Below are 23023 nucleotides of genomic sequence, written 5' to 3'. Positions count from 1 at the left end.
ATCCAGTGAAACAACACTGGCTGACTTTCACAATTTACGGTACCCTCAGACAAGGGGGTGGGGCCAGGTTGCAATTCTGTCAGCAGATGTTCCGATTTCAAACTTGATGTGGAGGTTGTGTGGTGGGAAGTTAGATGCTGGATAATGATTGTATTGCCTGGAGTAGTTAGGAAAGGATTGGAAGATACTTGATGAGAACTTTTTAAGGAAAAGAACTGTCTGGCCTGAGAATTACAGAGATAACTTCCTGCGCAAACGCATCCCCCCCCCCACCCCCCCAATGCCCTGAGTGATTACACACACCTTAACATAGGCCGCGCTTGTGTGTGTGTGTGTGTGCGCGCGCGCACGCGCGCCTGCATACGTGTGTGTGTGCGTGTGCGCGAGTGTGTGTGTGTGCACGCGCGCGCGTGTGTGTGTACGTGTGTGTAAGTGAACAGCGTACGCGCGCCCTAGTGTGTGCGTGTGAAGGGTTGGGGGTAGGAGGCACTTGTTTTCTTGTATTAATTGTTTCTTTTTTTTTCTTTTTTTTTTTTACTGTCGACAGGCTCTGTCAGCAAGGGGCAAATCAGCTGTTCCGGACGCAACACACAACGCCACTACTGACCTGAGCGAAGACGGTGGAGGCCTCCACGTTCACCTTGTCCAGGCCAAGCAGGTGCAGCAGCACCTGGGTGCCGGCGAACACCTGGCTGAGTAGGAAGACCCCCGTGATGGCCAGCACCACAGACGTCACTCGCTGATGTTGCTGGTGATGGCGGTGGGCTCCAGGCGCTCCCCCTCCTCCTCCACCCCCTTGTCCTTCCCCATCCCCTCCGGCGCTGGATCTGGATCTTCTGGACCATCCCCGGGATGCCCGTGCTGAGCAGTGCGCGTGGCTGTCGTGAACAGATGTGCGGACTTGCTGGAGAAGGTAATGCCTCCGACGGTGGAGGAAACACAGCAAGATGACGTTGAGGATGGAGACCAGAGCCACAGGAAGGACCACCTTGACCACAGTGTTGATGTAGCCGAAGTAGGCAGACACGAGCACGATGGAGCTGGACAGGTCGCTGGGCTCCAGGCGGAGCCAGGTCCGGTTGAGGTAGGGTTCCCAGTAGGGGGTGGGCTTGAGGAGGAGGTAGCGGGGTACATTGTACAGGATGGACCAGAGCAGGACGACCACAGCCACCACCTTGACCCGCTTCATGGTCAGGATGCGTACGGCGTGCAGCGGGAACACCACGGCGACACACCTGTTGGGACAGACACAGGGTCAGCTGGGACGTCACGTTTGAAACACTGCGTTGATTGTCAAGTTTTGCCTCTCTAGAATACCCGCCCCCCCCCCCCGCCCCCCACCGCCCCCTCCCGTCCTCACACCCCCAACACACACACCTCCATTTTTTCGCCGCACGGTGATGCACCAAGAGCGAGATACGGTTTGGGGAGAAGGGAGAAGATGTAAAAAGATGGGCTATGGGTTATTTCAGATGTTGAAGATAAAAGAACCAAACAAACAAACAAAAGAAACACACACACACACACACACACACACACACACACACACACACACACACAAATTCAACAACAACGAAATAATGATAAGATCAGATCTCTAGCCTGAACTGTTGTCGCACTAAGTAACCCAGAAAATATACCTCCCTGTTCCATTCTGTCCTCTCTCTGTGCTTCGGTCTCTCCGTCACTGTCTGCAGTTTGTCTCCATGTCTCAGCCTCTGTCTGTCTGTCTGTCTGTCTGTCTCTCTTTCTCTCTCTCTGTCTTTCCATTCTCTTTCATCACAGACACCAAAGCATGTGCTATTTGAGAGCTGCACGTTCTTCACAGTGTCATTCAGTATTGTCCGGGATGCCGTTTCCTGTCCTGACTTCACAATATATGACAGCTGAAGTGACTGACAAGTGTACTATTTGCAGTCTTGTAATTTGAAGGGAAAAAGCTGAAAACCAAACACAGAAAATAGTAACAAAACATCTGCGTGGTTTTCATGTACATAGCATCATTACTGCTTGATGGTTACATAGATCAACGCCATGAATCTTCTGTTCATCCTTCTTCATTCACTGTTCACTCTCTCTCTCTCTCTCTGACTCTCGCTCTCTCCTCTTTGTGTTCATGTGTGTATGAGAAAGAGAAAGAGAGGGAGATATAGTTACTGAGAGAAAAATAGAGAAGCAAAGAAAGAGACAGTGAGAGACAGAGAGACAGAGACAGAGAGCGAATGGATGACAGATACTAAGAGACATACAGAGAGAAAAACACACGATGAGTGTCACCGAGAGAGGATGGGGTGGGTAGGGGGGGTGGGTGGTGGTGGGGGGGGGGGGGAGACAGACAGAGAAAGAGGAAGAAAGAGAGAGATAACGATAACGATAACGATGTTTTATTCAGATTAAAGCCAAAGCCCCTTACTGAAGGGGGTCATACAAGAAAATAAATAAGGAAAATGACTTGACACGATAAACCAACATCACAAATCAACCAAACGTAGCTAAAACAATACTAAACAACATTCACAAAATAACAATTCGAAGTCTCTTCAATGCCTCATATAAGTATATGGCCAAGTTTTGTATACTGAACAACATTCACAAAATAACAATTCGAAGTCTCTTCAATGCCTCATATAAGTATATGGCCAAGTTTTGTTGGGTAAGCTCATGTTTTGAAGAAAGAGAGAAGAAGAAGAAAGAGAGAGAGAGAGAGAAAGAGAGAGACAGAGACAGAGACAGACAGACAGAAAAACAGAGAAATTAAGTGAGGTTAAAGGATGATAAATGTTTATTGATAATATTTCATCCACCATGTCCTACTGGTATTTTAGTTTACACACACACACACACACACACACACACACACACACACACACACACACACACACTGTGTTTTTCTAGTTCCCCCACAACAAAGCGAAAGAAGACGCTGGCGCACCTCATTAGTCCACCAACCCTGTTTTAAGCTTTCTTCCTTCAGAAAACATACAGCCCCTGCACAGATATCGACCTGTCCTCCCTCTTTTCCACAACGGGCTGTGGTCTGTGGATACTGTCGCCGGTCCACTCATCCACCACTCAGAAAATGACAGTTCTCAACGCAGTGTGCTTTGTCCACCCGGGGCTGTCTGCTGTTGACGTGTGTCTGACGGAGAGTCGTGGCGGTGCAGGGGACGGGGTGATGGGGAGGGGAGAAGGGCGGAGGAGGAATAGAAGTTGGGGAACGGGTGGGAGAGCTTAGAGAAAAGAGTGAATTTAGAGTGGAAGAGGTCTGAGTCTCAGTTCATCTTTCTACTTTAAAAACCTACATAGGAATGATAATTGTACCATCTAACGAACAGACGAAATTTGCATCAGCACAGCACACATGGAGAAGTATGACGGTTCAAAATTCAAACACTCCCGAGATCAGTTTAAAACAAACCTACATCTCCCTTAAAAAACACGGTCTGTACACTCCTTCCCAGCAATAGATACTTATACCTGTGGTACTTTTAAAACGTCAGGAGTAAAGCCAAATCAAATTGCCCCTCGCTTATCATCAACAATAGCAAAGTGGGAGATGAACCATGCCACCTTCGACATTATCTACATAGATGTAAAGAAAAATCAGTTATGACTCTGCTTTCTCTTCTTTTGTTGAATTTCATTTTCAAGAAAACTATCTAAATCATTTATACAGATGGTTCAGTTTTTTTTTTATAATAACCAGGCAGGGGCATCATTTATAATTCCATCATTTGAAACGTCGGTAGAGATTTACAGCTGAAACAGGTCCAAATCATCCATAGTGATTAAACTTGGAAACCCCGTTTCAGCATTGGGTTGTGTTCATAGGAAAGGCACGTTATTATTCTTCTTTTCTTCTTTCCAGCCAGGTGTGAAAAGGTTCCTGACTTCGATCGGGGAAAGTTAAAAGCGGGGGAAGACGAGGATTAGAGCCCGCTTTGGCGAGCACCAGACACAGGAAACATGAAATCACTGCCCCAGTGGACGTGAAACGCTGTGGGACCTTTAACCACAAGTGTTTCAGTGATCACTATTCCCATCACTCTGTTCCCATCACACTATTTCCATCACTCTGTTCCCATCACTCTGTTTCCATCACTCTGTTCCCATCACTCTGTTTCCATCACTCTGTTCCCATCATACTATTTCCATCACTCTGTTCCCATCACTCTGTTCCCATCACACTGTTCTCATCACACTATTCCCATCACTCTGTTCCCATCACACTATTCCCATCACTCTGTTTCCATCACTCTGTTCCCATCACACTGTTTCCATCACTCTGTTTCCATCACACTATTCCCATCACTCTGTTCCCATCACTCTGTTCCCATCACACTATTTCCATCACTCTGTTCCCATCACACTATTCCCATCACTCTGTTCCCATCACACTATTCCCATCACACTGTTCCCATCACACTATTTCCATCACTCTGTTCCCATCACACTATTCCCATCACTCTGTTTCCATCACTCTGTTTCCATCACACTATTCCCATCACACTATTTCCATCACTCTGTTCCCATCACTCTGTTCCCATCACACTGTTCCCATCACACTATTCCCATCACACTATTCCCATCACACTGTTCCCATCACTCTGTTCCCATCACACTATTTCCATCACTCTATTTCCATCACTCTGTTCCCATCACACTATTTCCATCACTCTGTTCCCATCACACTATTCCCATCACTCTGTTCCCATCACACTATTTCGATCACTCTGTTCCCATCACTCTGTTTCCATCACTCTGTTTCGGGCGTTATTCTGTGCTGAAGCTGACTACGTATTATAAGCATTAGAAATAAGAGTTTGAAAACAAGAGGAGAACTTGTAACAGAAACTTGCAACATAACTCTTCTGTCTGTGATTCTAAGATTAATTTTTGTTGGATATTTTCTCACAAAAGAGTGGGTGGATCTGATTTTAATAAAGGCGCAATGAATATCTACATATGTTGCACAAATTGGCACCACATTTTCATCACGCGGTTCGTCAGCCCACGCATTCTCGCTATCCCACGCCTTCTCTCACTTTACGAGAATGTGTGAATGTACCGTAAAAGCAAAGCCTTGATAATTATATTCATTCACTATTTCTAGAACATTTTCACTGAGATTCTAGTTTTTATTTCTTAAAAAAAAAAATAATAATAATAATAAAAAAATAAAAAAGAGAGAGAAAAAAAAGCCGTCTTTTCCAAATGCTTTTCTTCAGGTCGACAAAGCATGTGTAAAGCTTGACTCCCTTTTTGATAAACATTTCTATTTTTTTCTCAATAACCTCGTTCAGAGTAAAAACGTGACCACCTCTGAATCCAGCATGTGACTCTGTTTACGTTTCATTTTTCCATCTCATAGATGACTGAGAGATGCGGCATGGATAATTCACATGAGTGTCGGCCATTGCTCTTTATACAAGGGTGCAAAGATAAAATCATTGAACAAAAAATAACAATATTACACGGTCAAATCTACAGAACTGATCGCAGTCAGGACAACTTGAGAGACAGCAATCGCGTATTGTCTGTTCATGACCAGATGCCATGAGCATCGTGAAAAACTCTGACTGGGAAACATGCATTATGCAGGGCAGGACAACACAGAAAGAAATGTACTTAATTTTCTTGCTCCCAACTGCATAGTTAGCAAAGTGCATTAGTCGCATGATGTCTTCGAAAACAATAAATGAATTATAGTGGTCTCCTAGTTCTGAAATTCCAAGTCAGCAATTTCCGAAATTCCAAGTCTGAATCTTGCCATTGAATACGTTGAATGTCGATCTATGTTTAAACGTAATTATTATATTTTCTCATCAGGTAAACTGCAGAAAGATATGCGAATATGTGGCTAACATGAAAATTCTATTTTTGCCATTGGGAGAAAGAAAGAAGTGAGAAAGTGGGCCGGGACAGAAAGAAAGAAAAATTAAATGAGAGATGGAGAAAGAGAGAAGCAAAGAGAAGGAGAGAGACAGAGACAGAGACACAGAGAAAGAGACAGAGTGAGAGAGAGAAACAAATACAGACACAGACGCAGTGACAGACACTGAAGGACAAGGGGAGGTTGGTTAACCATTACCGGCTGTGCCAGTTTTCTCCCGAACCATTCACCACAGACTGCCCATTTAGTGAAGCTATAAAAAGTTATTCAAAGTTAGGTAACGAGACTTTCAGTTCCACTTACCAAAAAAGTGAGTTAGCCGTTGACAAAACATATAGTTTCCTGTATTCAAACTTCTACGTCTTGCGATTGTGTTGTACTCAAGTAAGACGCTTCTTTGACGCTTCAGAGACGCAGATGGTTGGGTCAGAAATAGGCCTCTCTCTCTCTCTCTCTCTCTCTCCCTCTCCCCTCTTCCCTCCTTCTCTCTCTCTCTCACACACACACACCACACGCGAGCTCGCACGCATTAACACTGCTTTGACTGGTTGCTTCCGACGGTGAAAATTCAATGGTATCATTTCTAGCATGTAACGTTTTTGTGTCACCATTATATACATTCAGATGTTTCGAATTGTTCCAGTTCTCGATCCGGAATGCTTGTGGGAAACGGAGTGTAAAGTCAACACACCTGGTCAGGAATGTTCGGACGGAAGTTGGAAGAAATTCTGGTTTTTGTTCGCTTTCTCACAGACAGTCTGCAAATCGTGGGATTGCGAGAAACTATGGTCGTTCCACTCTTCCGTTTCTTTTCTCAATTACGAGAATCACACAATGTGTGAGAAAGCGTGGGAAGTCCTCTTTATTTTTATCACACACACACACACACACACACACACACACACACACACACACGCACACACACACATCCCACACACACAGAGTTGAAGGCTGAGCAAATCCAGAAATGGTTGTCCATTTTATCGAGAAAGAGGAGAGATTATATTTAAAGAAATTGCATTATTGGTCTGACATTTTATCAGGAAAGCAGTCCATTCAGACGGAGTGTGTGTGTGTGTGTGTATGTGTGTGTGTGTGTGTGTGTGTGTGTGTGTGTGTGTGTGTGTGTGTGTGTGTGTGTGTGTGTGTGTGTGTGTGAAGGGGAGAGAGAGAGAGGGAGAGAGAGAGAGATCTTCGGCTTTGTGTAAAATTGCAGACGTATGAGCCAGTAACGAAGTCTCAATGGAACAGACAACAGGAAGAAAAGACAATAACAATGATATAATAGAAGAAGCAAAGACAGCGACATAAAAGAAGTTCCTGTCACATACTTCCCCTAAAGGTTCCGATACTAAGTGTATCTGAGAGAGCACCCAGCATCCCCAAGGGAGGAGATGTCAGAGACTGACGACCAGAGCCACACGGAAGCTCCTTAAAATAACAGTGTGACAGGAGTCTTCGAAGTTCCATCAACACACTTCCGAAATCTTGTTCGTTAAGAAACATACTTCGGAATAGGACAGAGAATTAGCAGACCAGAGAGAGAGAGAGAGAGAGAGAGAGAGAGAGGGAGGGAGGGAGAGGGAGAGAGGGAAAGATAGACAGACAGATAAATAGATAGAGAGAGAGAGAGAGAGAGAGAGAGAGAGACGGAGAGAGAGAGATTGGTTTTTACATTTGAATGCTATCATTTAAAGGGTAGGAGAAGAGGGTGAGGGGTGAATGGTGAGCTTGGGTGGAACCGGATTCGGGTAGGTGGAGGGTGAGGGGTGGATGGTGAGTTTGGGGGGAACCGGGATCGGGTAGGTGGAGGGTGAGGGGTGGATGGTGAGTTTGGGGGAACCGGGATCGGGTAGGTGGAGGGTGAGGGGTGGATGGTGAGTTTGGGGGAACCGGGATCGGGTAGGTGGAGGGTGAGGGGTGGATGGTGAGTTTGGGGGAACCGGGATCGGGTAGGATAGGAGGGTGATGCGTGGATGGTGAGTTTGGGGGGAACTGGGATCGGGTAGGATAGGAGGGTGATGCGTGGATGGTGAATTTGAGGGAACCGAGGATATTTAACTACATTACAGAAAATTACTTCGTAAAAGGGAAGTCGTTAATCTAACAAGAGAAACAAGGGATAACGAATGCAAAAAGTCAAAAACATTTACATTCCCAGTGACCTGTGATGACACTTTCGTGCAGGTAAGGCTTCATCAAATCGCACAAAAAATATATATGCTTACTGTCACATTACTGAAATATATGCACTTCACTTTCGGACAATGAATCGCACCAAAGTCTGAGAGAATCCACTAATGAGGTTTTAGTGCACTTATAAAAATCTCTTTTTAATATATTACTCTTCTTAGTATATTACTCATTTCCTTCTATGACAATGGGCAATATCTGTAAAAATTCTTTGCTCTCCTTTTTGCTGCTCTGTCTGCGTGGTCGTAAAAAAAGAAATCCAGTATAGTATGGTATCTAAAAATATCATTTGTGTCTTTCACAAACAGGGAGTGTACATAATTTCAGACAACAAATATTCTCTCTGATTATTCTCAGAAAGGTGTTACGGTTGAGTATGGTGTGATAATGGATCCAGTTGAATGCAGAACGGTCATCAAGTTTCTGTACTCAAGAGGCCGCACACCAAGGGAGACGTTCGATGAGATGAAAGAGACTTATGGGCAAGATCTCCATCGTATGATGTAATCAAGCACTGGTATTGTCAGTTCATGTGTGGTCGGACATCGTAGGAAATGGCTTCCATTCCCGGGCGACCACAATTCGCCATTGTTGAAGACACTATCCGCTAAGTGGAGGCCGCCAGTTTGAAGGATCGCCGCATAACCGTTCGCAAACTAGCCCAAGATGTCAAGATCAAGATCATGTGGAGTCTGTGGAAAACATCATTAATGACCAATTTGCACATGCGGCAATTGTCTGCACGATGGATTCCACGGTTGCTCACATCTTTCCAGAATCAGAAACGAGTCACGTGCTCCAAGGTACTTTCAGCCATGTGCCAAGAAAACCAGGAGGGCTTCTTCGACAGACTAATCACACAGGACGAATAATAGGTCCATCACTATGATCCAGAGACTAAAGCCCAGTCGAAGCAATGAAAGCATTTTGACTCACCACCTACGAAGAAGGCACTTTGGGACCAGCGCGGTGTAGTGTTGATGAATTTCCTGGCAAAGTGTACCACAAATATCGGGACATACAACGCTTCATAGCTGCAGAAATTGCTGGAGGCCATCAAAACCGGAAGGCATGGCATGACAAAAGGTGTCCGCCTTTTGCAAGACAACGCCCCGGTTCACAACTCGCATGTTGCCCAAACGGAAATACAGTTCTGCGGCCATGAAATCCTTCCTCACCCCCATTACTCTCCTGAACTCGCACAATCTGACTTCACCTCTTTCCAACTATGAAATCGTTTTTGAAAGGCAATCACTTCCCAGGCGATGAAACGCTTATTTCTGAGGTCAAGTCGTGGTTTCTGGCGGAATCTGCAGACTTCTACATGCAAGGTCTTTACTGTTGCATAAAGCGATGGGAGAAGTCTGTCATCCTTGGTGGTACCTATGCAGATAAAAACTAATAACTGTGCTAAGTTTCGTACTCTGAGCCATGGGAAGTGGGTCAAGAGAAATATTTAGTGAACATCCTTCGTATATTAAAAACAAAATCGGTCGCAGCACGGAACCTTGAGAAAAACTTTGGTCAATGGGCAAGAGAGAGGATTATTTTCCATTAATCATCACTATTTACCTGCCAACGCTCACATACCAGTGCCAGACATGGTCCTTAACAAAAGCCCTCGAGAGAAAACTGGTCACCTGTGAAATGAAATGCTTGAGAAAAGCAGTGAACAAGACCAGGAGAGACAAGATCAGAAATGAGGTGATACGAGACATGGTAGGAACAAAACCAGTACTACAACACATAGAACAACAGAGGATAAAGTGGTTTGGACACCTAACACGTATACCTCTGTACCAACCAGCTCTTCGGGCATACAACACCAAATACTCTGGCTGGAGAGCCAGAGGAAGACCAAGACGGCGCTGGAGCGACTCAGTGGCAGACACCCTCAGAGCCCACGAGATGTCCCTCCTCCAGGCCACTCGCCTTGCTGCAGACAGACAACTGTATCTCCCCGCAATGCCCACCGGTACAAGCGGAAGGAAAAAGTAAAAGTAAAGTAAGTAAGTAATTATCACTAGTTGCTTCCTGTCAGATAAAATTGACAACAAGAGGTCTAATGTGTTGGTTGATAAGCCATGAATTCAAAGGCTTTTGCGAAGTCTACAAATATAAATTCAGTAATGTCATCATTATTCGTATTAGCCACTTGTCTGTTAATGATGTTAGTGCGGTGTGACATGAAATGATTAGGTCCGAAACCAGACTGACTTGGATGGAACAGATTAAAGAAGATAACATAAACAAAAATGTGTTTTTCAATGTGGTTTTCTAGGGGGGTTGATAAAGTAGATATAATTCAATCTGGTCAATAGTTTGAAGGATCTGCTTGATCTCCTGATTTGCATAGCGAGATGACTTTTGCCAGTTTAGATGCCTTGGGAAACTGATTTTTCGTTGTACATTAGTTGTAAATGTAAGTAAGGGTTTCGGAAATAATTGTCAAAGTAAGTCTCAAAATTATATTATCAATTCCATCCAAGCCTCTGTTACCAGTTTGTTATAAGTGTGATAATGCATTATACACTTAATGAATAGCCATCAAGGAAATGTTTGTCAGACGAAATATTTTTTGAATTACAGAATTCACTTAAACATTTAAGAGTATCATATAACGACCAATCAGATTTTACCGTTGAACTGCCTATTCCACAAAAAATGACTGTTGTCTGTGAGGAGCCATATCAGTAATTGATGTACTTTTAGTGTTGGCACTATGATTAGTGGTCTGGTTGTGTTTTTCCACATTATTTACAATACTTTATATTAAATTGCGTAAAAGCATTATCTGTTAAGTATCTCTGGTAAGCTTTCTTTAAAAAGGACAGACTATTTTTCTCTTTCAAATAATCAGGGGTTCCATTCCCTATCTTACTACCCGAATAGGTAAGTGATGACATACAAAGACCAGTTCTTTAGCGAGGCGTTTATAAAATATCTTTCCTCGAATGTTCCTTACTGTGAACTTCTTACAAAGATAAGATGGTGTTATGTTTTTTTAATTGTCTTATACATAAAACACCTTCATTGAAAGCGACATCTGCGATTATAAAGGCAAAATGGTAAGTTTCTTCTAGTCATTAATTTGCATATGTGATGATTTAAAAAGTATTCGTTTTATAGAACGTCGGTACGATTTTTCTATAGGTTTGAGCAGTTCTTACTCGCTAAGTCCCAACATGCTGAGGCATGTCAATATCCGGTTTTATATTTGTATTTCTTTTTATCACAACAGATTTCTCTGTGTGAAATTCGGGATGCTCTCCCCAGGGAGAGCGCGTCGCTACACTACAGCGCCACCCATTTTTTCGTTGTTTTTTTTTCCCTGCGTGGAACTAGTTTTATTTGTTTTTCCTATCGAAGTGGATTTTTGTACAGAATTTTGCCGGGAACAACCCCTTTGTTGCCGTGGATTCTTTTACGTGCGCTGAGTGCATGCCGCACACGGGACCTCGGTTTATCGTCTCATCCGAATGACTATATAAACATAAAGAATAATGTTTGTGTATGTTGATCAAAAAAATGTTTTATCCACTAAGCTGAAACATTTTCTCGATCGCTTCTTAGAAAAAGAGGAAGTAAGATTTTACCAAGAGAGATTTTTGTCAAAGAAGTTAGTTTTTTTTTCTAACATCATTTATGTTTCATGTTTTGACGATTTTGTCGTGTTGTAACTGATATAAACTTGGATTTTTGAGGATGATGGGCAATATGATTTAAACCAGTCCATTCAACAAGATGAATACATCCTTTTGTAAATTGATGCACACTGTATTGACATTTTGTCTTTGTTGTGAAGAGCAGTATCGTCAGAAAAAAAACACACAAGGTGGTGAACAAAGGAAGATCATTAATGTTAGTTGAAAAAAAGGTCCTAAAACTGATCCCTGTGGAACTCCGATTTAACAGGCATGTAAGGGGACACAATAGAAAATGTTCAAAAACAACTTTCTTCTACTGGAAGAGGTATCAGATTGGCTGAACCTGTGGATAAGCCATGAATAGCTAGTTTCTTGAATAGGTCATGGTCGATAACGTCAAATGCTTTAGCAAAATCTGATATTGTTCCAGTGATCAAATCATTATCAATATTTGAATGCTACTGTTCTGTGAGACTGGTGAGTGCAGTATGACAAGGAAGATTTTCTCTGAAGCCACTTTGATTTGTGGTACGGTCGACATAAGGGTTTCGCGGTTTAAAGATTTTTTTCTTTGCTTCGATGGGGGTTCGAATCCATATCATCCCCTATTTCTTTTCTTACGGCAGGCTGGTCGCTCGGCAAGTTTTCAAAAGTAGGTGAGTTGCTTATGCACGAGTTGCTGTTTTTTTCCCATATTTCCACGTGGTGGTTGAGCATTTGAGCGTCGAGGGAGCTGAGGTATAGTATCGTGTCGTTTGTTCCATTTGTATCACGTGAAATTTAAAAGGAAATATTTGTCTTTGAGTGAGCAGAGTTATGATACTTCGTATCTTGCTTGTTCTTTCGTGTTCACTCGAAAGGAGTCGGACCGTGGAGAAAGACGGGGATTGAAACCCGTTTGGCTGCTGCTGTTCTGCACTGGTTCGTCACACTCTGTAAACCACTAGTGTCCGCCAGATGGGGCTGTTACCTTCGTTTCTAGGTTTCTTTGTGGCCACCTTAGTTTTGTACAGAACTCCCTGTGCGTGTTTCTTTTTCCTCGGTCCAGTTAACGGTCTCTGGACTCTTCAGGCCTGAGCCTTTATGATTTTTTCAGCGATGGCTTCGAAATGATTTGTTGCTGGTTTTAAAGATTTTCAGCTGACAAATCTGTTGAGGGAGAATAAATAGATGTCGATAATTTGACAGACAATTGGTCAATTGCTTTCCAATGATGAAATACGTTCAATGAAATACTTCCTTTTAGCAGCCTTTTTCATTGCTGTTACTTTATTTTTGTTGTTGTTTTTTTGTTTGTTTGTTTTTAATTTTGTGTCGTTACCTGCTAATCGCAAATACAAGTCACTATTAACACGACGGCATCGATTTCATCTGTTAGCCAAGGTGTTTTTTTATGAGGTTTGCCGCGTTTGCTTTTAGGAGGGTTATGTTTGTCAAAGACGATATCAATAATGATAATGTACATTTGTGTAGCGCTTGCCCTCCGGCTCTTAACGCCTTTAACAATATACATATTATCAACAAGACACAGGAATAAAATATAATGAAAATAATTAGATACACTTTCGCTAAATATTTAAAAACACTGTAACGTCACTCAAGACTCACACAGCTCTCTCACACCATCCCATAATAAATGTTAAGATACAAACTCACTAAAATTACGACTCCCACAGCTCTCTCACATCACCCCGCCGAGGAAGCGAGAGAATCTGAGCGCACTGGTTGGAATCACACCGGCAGTCGCCAATATTTTCTCCCCCTCCACTAGACCTTGAGTAGTGGTCTGGACGCTAGTCATTCGGATGAGACGATAAACAGAGGTCCCGTGTGTAGCATACATTTAGCGCACGTAAAAGAACCCACGGCAACAAAAGGGTTGTCCCTGGCAAAATTCTGTAGAAGAATCCACTCCGATTGGAAAAGAAACAAAATTGCATGCAGAAAAAATACGCAAAAAAAGGGTGGCGCTGTCAGTGTAGCGACGCGCTCACCTTGGGGAGAGCAGCCCGAGTTTCACACAGAGAAATCTGTTGTGACAAAAAAGAGTATTACAAATACAAATCAAATGTTTAGATACAAACTCACTAAAATCACACCTCACATAGCGCTCTCACCTCACCGCTATAATAAAATATCAAGATAAAAGCTGCTTGGAATCACTATTAAAAACAGTTCAACACCACTGACGACTCACTCACACCTCACACCTCACCCCAGCGTCCCTTCCCTCACACCTCACCCCAGCATCCCTTCCCCCACACCTCACCCCAGCATCCCTTCCCTCACACCTCACCCCAGCATCCCTTCCCTCACACCTCACCCCAGCATCCCTTCCCTCACACCTCACCCCAGCATCCCTTCCCTCACACCTCACCCCAGCATCCCTTCCCCCACACATCACCCCAGCATCCCTTCCCCCACACATCACCCCAGCATCCCTTCCCTCACACCTCACCCCAGCATCCCTTCCCTCACACCTCACCCCAGCATCCCTTCCCTCACACCTCACCCCAGCATCCCTTCCCCCACACATTACCCCAGCATCCCTTCCCTCACACCTCACCCCAGCATCCCTTCCCCCACACCTCACCACAGCATCCCTTCCCCCACACCTCACACATCACCCCAGCATCCCTTCCCCCACACCTCACACCTCACCCCAGCATCCCTTCCCTCACACCTCACCCCAGCATCCCTTCCCTCACACCTCACCCCAGCATCCCTTCCCTCACACCTCACACCTCACCACAGCATCCCTTCCCCCACACCTCACACCTCACCCCAGCATCCCTTCCCCCACACCTCACCCCAGCATCCCTTCCCCCACACCTCACCCCAGCATCCCTTCCCTCACACCTCACCCCAGCATCCCTTCACCCACACCTCACCCCGGCATCCCTTCACCCACACCTCACCCCGGCATCCCTTCACCCACACCTCACCCCAGCATCCCTTCCCCCACACCTCACCCCAGCTCCTTCCCCCCCAACCCCACACATACCCCAGCTCCCCTTTCCCCACACCTCACCCCAGCATCCCTTCCCTCAACCCCACCCCCCGCTCCTTCCCTCAACCTCACCCCCGCTCCCCCACACCTCACCCCAGCATCCCTTCCCCCCCACCTCACACCTACCCAGCATCCCTTCCCCCACCCCCACACCCCCCACATCCCTTTCCCCCCACCCCCACCCAGCACCTTCCCCCACCCTCACCCCCGCATCCCTCCCCAAACCCCACCCCAGCATCCCCTTTCCCCCCCCTCAACTCACCCCCGCATCCCTTCCTCACCCCCCCCGCATCCCCTTCCCCACACCTCCCCCAAAATCCCTTCCCCCCCACCCCACCCCCCAGCACCCTTCCCCCCCCCTCCACCTCACCCCCCTCCCTTCCCCACACCTCACCCCCCATCCCTTCCCCCACCCTCACCCCCGCCCTCCCTCACACCTCACCCCCGCTCCCCTTCCTCCCCACCCCACACCTCACCCCAGCATCCCTTCCCTCACACCTCACCCCAGCATCCCTTCCTCCACACCTCACCCCAGCATCCCTTCCCCCACACCTCACCCCAGCATCCCTTCCCCCACACCTCACCCCAGCATCCCTTCCCTCACACCTCACCCCAGCATCCCTGCCCCCACACCTCACCCCAGCATCCCTTCCCTCACACCTCACCCCAGCATCCCTTCCCCCACACCTCACACCTCACCCCAGCATCCCTGCCCCCACACCTCACACCTCACCCCAGCATCCCTTCCCCAACACCTCACACCTCACCCCAGCATCCCTTCCCCCACACCTCACACCTCACCCCAGCATCCCTTCCCCCACACCTCACCCCAGCATCCCTGCCCCCACACCTCACACCTCACCCCAGCATCCCTTCCCCCACACCTCACCCCAGCATCCCTTCCCTCACACCTCACCCCAGCATCCCTTCACTCACACCTCACACCAGCATCCCTTCCCCCACACCTCACCCCAGCACCCCTTCCCCCACACCTCACACCTCACCCCAGCATCCCTTCCCTCACACCTCACCCCAGCATCCCTTCCCCCACACCTCACACCTCACCCCAGCATCCCTTCCCCCACACCTCACACCTCACCCCAGCATCCCTTCCCTCACACCTCACCCCAGCATCCCTTCCCCCACACCTCACACCTCACCCCAGCATCCCTTCCCCCACACCTCACACCTCACCCCAGCATCCCTTCCCTCACACCTCACCCCAGCATCCCTTCCCCCACACCTCACACGTCACCCCAGCATCCCTTCCCTCACACCTCACCCCAGCATCCCTTCCCTCACACCCCACCCCAGCATCCCTTCCCCCACACCTCACCCCAGCATCCCTTCCCCCACACCTCACCCCAGCATCCCTTCCCCCACACCTCACACCAGCATCCCTTCCCTCACACCTCACCCCAGCATCCCTTCCCCCACACCTCACACCTCACCCTAGCATCCCTTCCCTCACACCTCACCCTGGCATCCCTTCCCTCACACCCCACCCCAGCATCCCTTCCCTCACACCTCACTCCAGCATCCCTTCCCTCACACCTCACCCCAGCATCCCTTCCCCCACACATCACCCCAGCATCCCTTCCTCCACACCTCACCCCAGCATCCCTTCCCTCACACCTCAACCCAGCATCCCTTCCCCCACACATCACCCCAGCATCCCTTCCTCCACACCTCACACCTCACCCCAGCATCCCTTCCCCCACACCTCACCCCAGCATCCCTTCCCCCACACCTCACACCTCACCCCAGCATCCCTTCCCCCACACCTCACCCCAGCATCCCTTCCCTCACACCTCACCCCAGCATCCCTTCCCCCACACCTCACCCCAGCATCCCTTCCCTCACACCTCAACCCAGCATCCCTTCCCCCACACCTCACCCCAGCATCCCTTCCTCCACACCTCACCCCAGCATCCCTTCCCCCACACCTAACCCCAGCATCCCTTCCCTCACACCTCACCCCAGCATCCCTTCCCCCACACCTCACCCCAGCATCCCTTCCCCCACACCTCACCCCAGCATCCTGTCCCTCACACAAACACATCGGCGCGCACACACACACATAAAGGCGGTTTGGGGAAAGAATGATATATAGTTTAAAACATTATTTGAATAACTATGTTTAAAGATTAGACTTGAAAGATTTTATAGTGGAGCAGCGTCTAATGTTTTGTGGTAGAGACCAAAGCCGATAGTGTGAAAATGCTGGGAAACCACAGGACTTACGTCTATAACTCGGGATTTCGAACATGCGTGCGTCACACGAAGAATACAACCCAGGGCAGGGTGGACTGTACAGTTTGACATGGTCAGAAAGGTGCGATGGTGCAGAAGTATTCAATGAATTGAAACATATACAAGCTATTGTAAACTTGATTATTTCAGATATTCGAAGTCACTGTAACTGATATAGATGAGGAGCGCATGGTTGTTTATGGCAGACTTTCGAGATCAGACGAGCAGCTGAGTTTTGGATCTTCTATATAGGTTCTATGGCAGAAGGCAGTCCCCCCCTTTTAATTTTTTTTTTATACAGTAATTCAATCTGGAAAAAACCACAAGAGGTGACTAGTGTTTTGTTGTAACATCTGTTAGGTATTATAGGATTGAACTAACTCGTTTGAGCTCATAAAAGACAGTCTGACAGACTTTTGTCACATGATCTTTCATACGAAGTTTAGAATCAATGATAAATCCTAAGTTTCTTGCATTACTTGTGAATGGGATACCATGGAAGCCTACCTTCCTTGAGGATGGGAGACTATAAGGAGGAGAAAGGTTAGGAATCGAATTGAAAATTGACTCATTATTTAGTTTGCTATTGTTTATCCAGCATCTTATATCATGTGTGCATTTTTCCAGAACATGGAGAAGTTTTCTGCATTTTCTGGTGAGGCTGGTTTTTGTATCAGCGAAATCATCCATATATCATTTTAAAACAAAGCGAATCACATACACATCACAGCATTTCACACAACCTTTCTCCAGATAAAACGTTTCGGAGTAGATGGTAGGCTAAATCAAAAGGAAGCAAGCAGAGCTGTACACTGTGCGGCCTGTCAGACATGTGATCACAACTATTCCTTCACAGGGAGGAGTGTGCTGTGACAGGACTTCAGAGCTTTGTCACAATCACCGTGTTGGTAAACAACTGAAGATTTTGCCAAACACACACACACACACACACACACACACACACACACACAAACGCGCGCGCAGAAAGAGAAAGAAAGAGCGAGAGAGAGAGAGGGAAGTCAAAGAAAGAGATAGTTGGGTGGAAATGACAAGCAGAGAAGAACCCCCCCCCCCAAAAAAAAAAAAGAAAAAAAAAAGATACCAACAAATGAAATAAGAAAACGATAAAACGAATAGAAGAAGAAGCGAAGAAACTACAAGCAAAACAAAACGAAAACAAAAAAGAAAAAAGAAAGAAAGAAACAACAACAAAGGCGGCTCGTAATCTGATTTGTTTGTGTCACAGCGTATAATGGTTTCTTGCCGTTCATTCAACATGACAATGGAAATGTTCTTGATGCTTGAATATCCACAACTACCACGCTGATGAAAGTAAGCATTACACACAAGATTTTTTTAAAAGCCAAAGGAAAAGACTGAATAAAAAGAATAAGATAAAGGTAATACATGGAAAACAATATCATTGATTTGGAACACGAAGAAAACAAAATGGGAACATGCAAGAATGAGAGAAAGTTGTCCTCTCTCTCTGTGTCCCTCCCACCCTCCCTCCCTCTCTCTCTCTCTCTCTCTCTCTCTCTCTCTATATATATATATATATATATTATTATTATTATTTGTTGTGTACTATCAGCTTGTAGTTGAACATTTACTGACGTGTATTGTTGGTCGTATGAGTTTATTGTTGTGAATTATTGTTCACTGTACCCGCTTTCTATGGGGCCATGGCCTTATTGAATAAATCATCCGTATCCGTATCCGTATCTCTCTCTCTCTCTCTCTCTCTATATATATATATATATATATTTGTGTGTGTGTGTGTGTGTGTGTGTGTGTGTGTGTGTGTGTGTGTGTGTGTGTGTGTGTGTGTAGTCTTCTCCTGAACTATGGGCTTCTCTTTTCTGCACGACAGTTAAGAACCATTCTAAATTGCCATGCAGTTTTCCAAATCTGCATTGGATCCGATGGTTTATCTAGATGGTGTCCGCTATGAACCGTTGAATCGTCTTTCAAACACACTTTACTCCTGCATTGCAGAAGGTCCGTTGTTCCTTTCCTTGCGTGACATTTGAAAGGTTAAACAAGACTTACATGTAAGCAGAAGTTTGACCGCAGTTCTGCGAAGGGCGCGAGGAAAGAATACAGTTTGAGTGTGCGATGCAGCGTGCTCGCTAGGCCAGTGTGATGACATGTTTCGGACAGGCCAGTCGCTCTCGCGTCGCTCTGTTGCCGCGAGTTACTGTGTTGTGATCATTATGTCTGTTAGCCAGTGTAGCTTAAAGGCTGGTCCCAGTCTGGCTATAAAAATCCAGGCGAGAGGTGCAGTCTTTAACTTAATACCCCTACCAAGGAGGTGAAACCTGATACCCCACAAGGAGGTGATACGACATTGACCGTTTTAACACCATAAAGGAGTTATTCATACAAACATACATAAACACATACGTACAAACGAACACATTATACCTATTGACGCATATTCGTGCGCTACAAGCACACACAAATACATATTTGCGGACGCACACATGTACACATGAACGTAAAACACGAATACAGAGACCGGGAGGTGGGTGGGAACAAGACAAATCTCTTTATTTTCGACAGTATACTAGGCTACATACCAGTATAAAACCAAGAGCATGCAAATTGAATCACACACACACACACACACACACACACACACACACACACACACACACACACACACACACACATCATTCGCAAACTACTGTTACATAATGCGGGACACATTCGAAAACAACTTATGAAAAAAGAAAATACTGGGAAGTATGAAAGCAAGTTCGATTAAGTTACAAACAGACTCACTGACTGACATGCAGAGCGAGAGAGGGAGAGAGAGAGGGGGGGAGGGAGGGAGAAAGGTAGAGAGAGAGAGAGAGAGTGTGTGTGTGTATGTGTGTGTGAGAGAGAGAGGGGGGGACTGAGCATACAGTAGGAGAGAGGCGTTGTGTCAATACAAATCAATAGTACGTATGACTAGAAATAATGGAAAAAAGGTGGTGGGTAAATAAAATAGATACGTAAATAAAAACAGAGTTGTTGAGAGAAAGAGTGGGGGTGGGGAAAGGGGAAAATGGTGTGTGCGTGTACGTTTGAGTTTGGGAAGTGGGGATTAGCGAGGAGAGAGGGATGTTGGGGGAGGGGATAAAAATATATACAGACCAGTAGGAGAGTAGAGAGAGAGTGAGAGACAGACAGACAGACAAACAAACAGTCAGCCTGACAGAGAGAGAGAGTGAGAGAGAGAGAGATGAAACTGAAGTGAATAGTTCGGCATGGCGACCATTGAAAAACGAAAAAGGAACCAGAAAGGATAAAGGAAGGACGGCGTGGGGCAGTGGGGGAGTCAGGCGAGGCTGTGTGTGAACAGAGGATTAACAAAATGTCATCATCATATCATCTCATGATTGAATATTTGCATTCGATTTGAAAGACTAGCTAGGATGGCTTTTGAACGGTTGAAGTGAGAGAGAAAGAGAGTGGAGAGAGAGAGAGAGAGAGAGAGAGAGAGAGAGAGAGAGAGAGAGAGAGAATGAGTAAGAATGAGTGAGATTGAGATTGAGATGGTTTATTCATACAGGCCACAGCCCCTTTGAAGGGGGATATACAGTAAAATGCTGAAGTCATACATTAAAAAATCTTCATGATGTAACATATACACTTCTCCTTTTGAGTGCTTTATACAGATAAAGAGCGAATCCTTGACAGCCTTTTCATTTGCTGATGACATTAACATGATAAGTCTAAACAGGCAAGGGTATTGACACTGGAATCAACTGCTCTTTAAGGTCTCCTAATACTGGGCAACACAGCACAAAGTGAATTTCGTCTTCTTCAGATTCTTGACACACTGGACAAATCAAATTTCGGACACATGATTTTCGATACAGACGATAATAGGTAAATATTTCAGTAACACCCAATCTAAACCTTGTCAAAGTATATTTCAGATGTTTATCAAGTTTCATTGAAATATAACGTGGCATATGATAAGGAATATGAGAAACCATTCGATAAAAATCAAATTTATCGCTGTTCTGAGTATGGGAATTTCACTTTTGCCATCTACAATCAGTTAATTTTCTACGAAATACATGAATAAATTCGCCGATATTTCTGACACCTTGGTTCAACCACACAAAGCAAAAACCATACTCACAAAGTTTCATTCTCACATTGAACACCCAGTTCCTCTTGTCACTATTATCTAAATCTAATAACATTCAATATGCTTCGTGGGGGTATACTGTGATCTTCAATCTGAGTTATGTTCAGCCAATATTGAATACATTTAACAATGGAAGTCAAAAAGATAGGATATCTGGCTGTTTCATCATATACTAAATCATTATGTGTTTGCAATGACAGTCTGAGCAATTTCTTTAACTTACAGGTAATTGTTTTCACATTATACAGCAGCAGAATCGAGACCCCATATTTCAGCTCCATATTGTACCATCGGTTGAATCTGTGAATCAAACAGCTTTAAAACAAAGTTGCAGAATCGTTGTTTTACAATGATAATTTCTTCACTGTACACAACAATGCTCTGCTAGCGAGATCTTTACAAGTAAAGGCAAAACCCAAGCGTGTTGAGAAATATAAACCCAAGTATTCATATACATCAACAACAGGCATTGGATATCCATTGTAAGTCCATCTTTCTTTTGATGCAAGGCATCCTCCCTTTCTACATACAATTATATTGCTTTTTGTCGTATTAACTTTTAATTGTAGAGAAAAGGCAGCTCTTTGTAAACGATTTAGTTGAGTCTGTAATCCAATTACCGTTTCCGATATCAAAACAATATCATCAGCTTACAAAAGAATAAAGATTTCCAGAAAATCATCTGTAAACATTGCACCATGCCTTCCACAACGTATAACTTCGAATGCCAGCTCATTCATGAATAAATAGAATAAAACGGGACTGAGAGAGAAAGTGAGAGCATTAGTGAGAGATGAATGAATGAAATGAAACATCTTTCATGACAGAAGTGGAATAAGCAAAATCATGTGTTTTTACATCCAGTCCTCCACAAGAAACAGTTGAAAGACACACACAAAGAGACAAAGAGAAAGGGATATAAAAAGACAATTCGACAGGAAGAGAGAGAGAGAGAGAGAGAGAGAGAGAGACAGAGACAGAGAGAGAGAGAGAGAGACAGAGAGAGAGGCCGAAATGCATACATACGGACTGACAGACAGACATCCACATTTTCAACCGTCTGGCAGTCACTCAGCAAGTCAAGACGTACACAAGATCGAACGCCCTTTTCTCACTTCTCCGGTCCGTCCAGTCCATCAACACTCTCTCCAGTCACGGAACAAGTGCCCTTCACCCCTCCATCCGCAGCATCACAGCCTCCACATGGCAACACCGTGGGCACCCAAAGCAGCACGTGAGCACTGAACTCTCCATGTAAAGTCAGCGGTGTGTTCAGCTCGTGAAGGCAACGTTCGCAAAGTCAGCCTGTGTCAACGGCAACCGGACACACACACAAACACAAACACACACACACATACAGCCCCATAGACAACGAACAAAACAACCACAGAAACAAAACAACACCAACAAAACAAATGAAGCGACCTGCGCGCGCTCAAAAGATGACAATATGACACTATAGTATGGCATTCTTACATTTTTGCGTTTCTTCTCATTACATACCCACCAGTAGACTGAACAATGGGGCCTGTGGATACTCCTCAGTGTTGCTGCACTAGCAGCTGTGACATTCTGTACCAAACACAACCAGAACACTTGGAAACTGCTGGTTATGTTTATTCTCTCTCTCTCTCTCTTCATTTCTTTCTTTCTCTCTATGCTTCTCTGAGTGTGCATCAGAACATGTCTTTCATAACAGAAAGATATATTTTGTGACAAAAACGTAATGCAATGCAATACAAATCGATGCAGTATATCTGATTTAGTGATCGACGCGTTTGAAGATCAAGCCAGTACAGTTAGCACTGGAGGAAGAATCAAAACGAACATTCGCTTCGCAGCTGTCATCGATTGCCTGACAGGAAATAAGCAAGAAC

General features: G+C 45.1%; 1 protein-coding gene across 1 annotated transcript in view; it reads right to left on the bottom strand.

Annotated features, from left to right (window-relative positions):
• Positions 1-23023, bottom strand: part of LOC143285720 (uncharacterized) — a 92754-nt gene that overhangs the window by 57599 nt on the left and 12132 nt on the right. The window contains exon 2 of the mRNA XM_076593126.1: positions 608-1235. Coding sequence (XP_076449241.1) covers positions 608-1235 — 628 coding nt within the window. The remainder of the gene's footprint in view (positions 1-607; positions 1236-23023) is intronic.

Source organism: Babylonia areolata, chromosome 9 (assembly GCF_041734735.1).
Source record: "Babylonia areolata isolate BAREFJ2019XMU chromosome 9, ASM4173473v1, whole genome shotgun sequence".
Lineage (NCBI taxonomy): Eukaryota > Metazoa > Mollusca > Gastropoda > Neogastropoda > Buccinidae > Babylonia > Babylonia areolata.
Note: the sequence above shows the minus strand (reverse complement) of the source record. Positions and strands in the feature narration are given on the sequence as shown.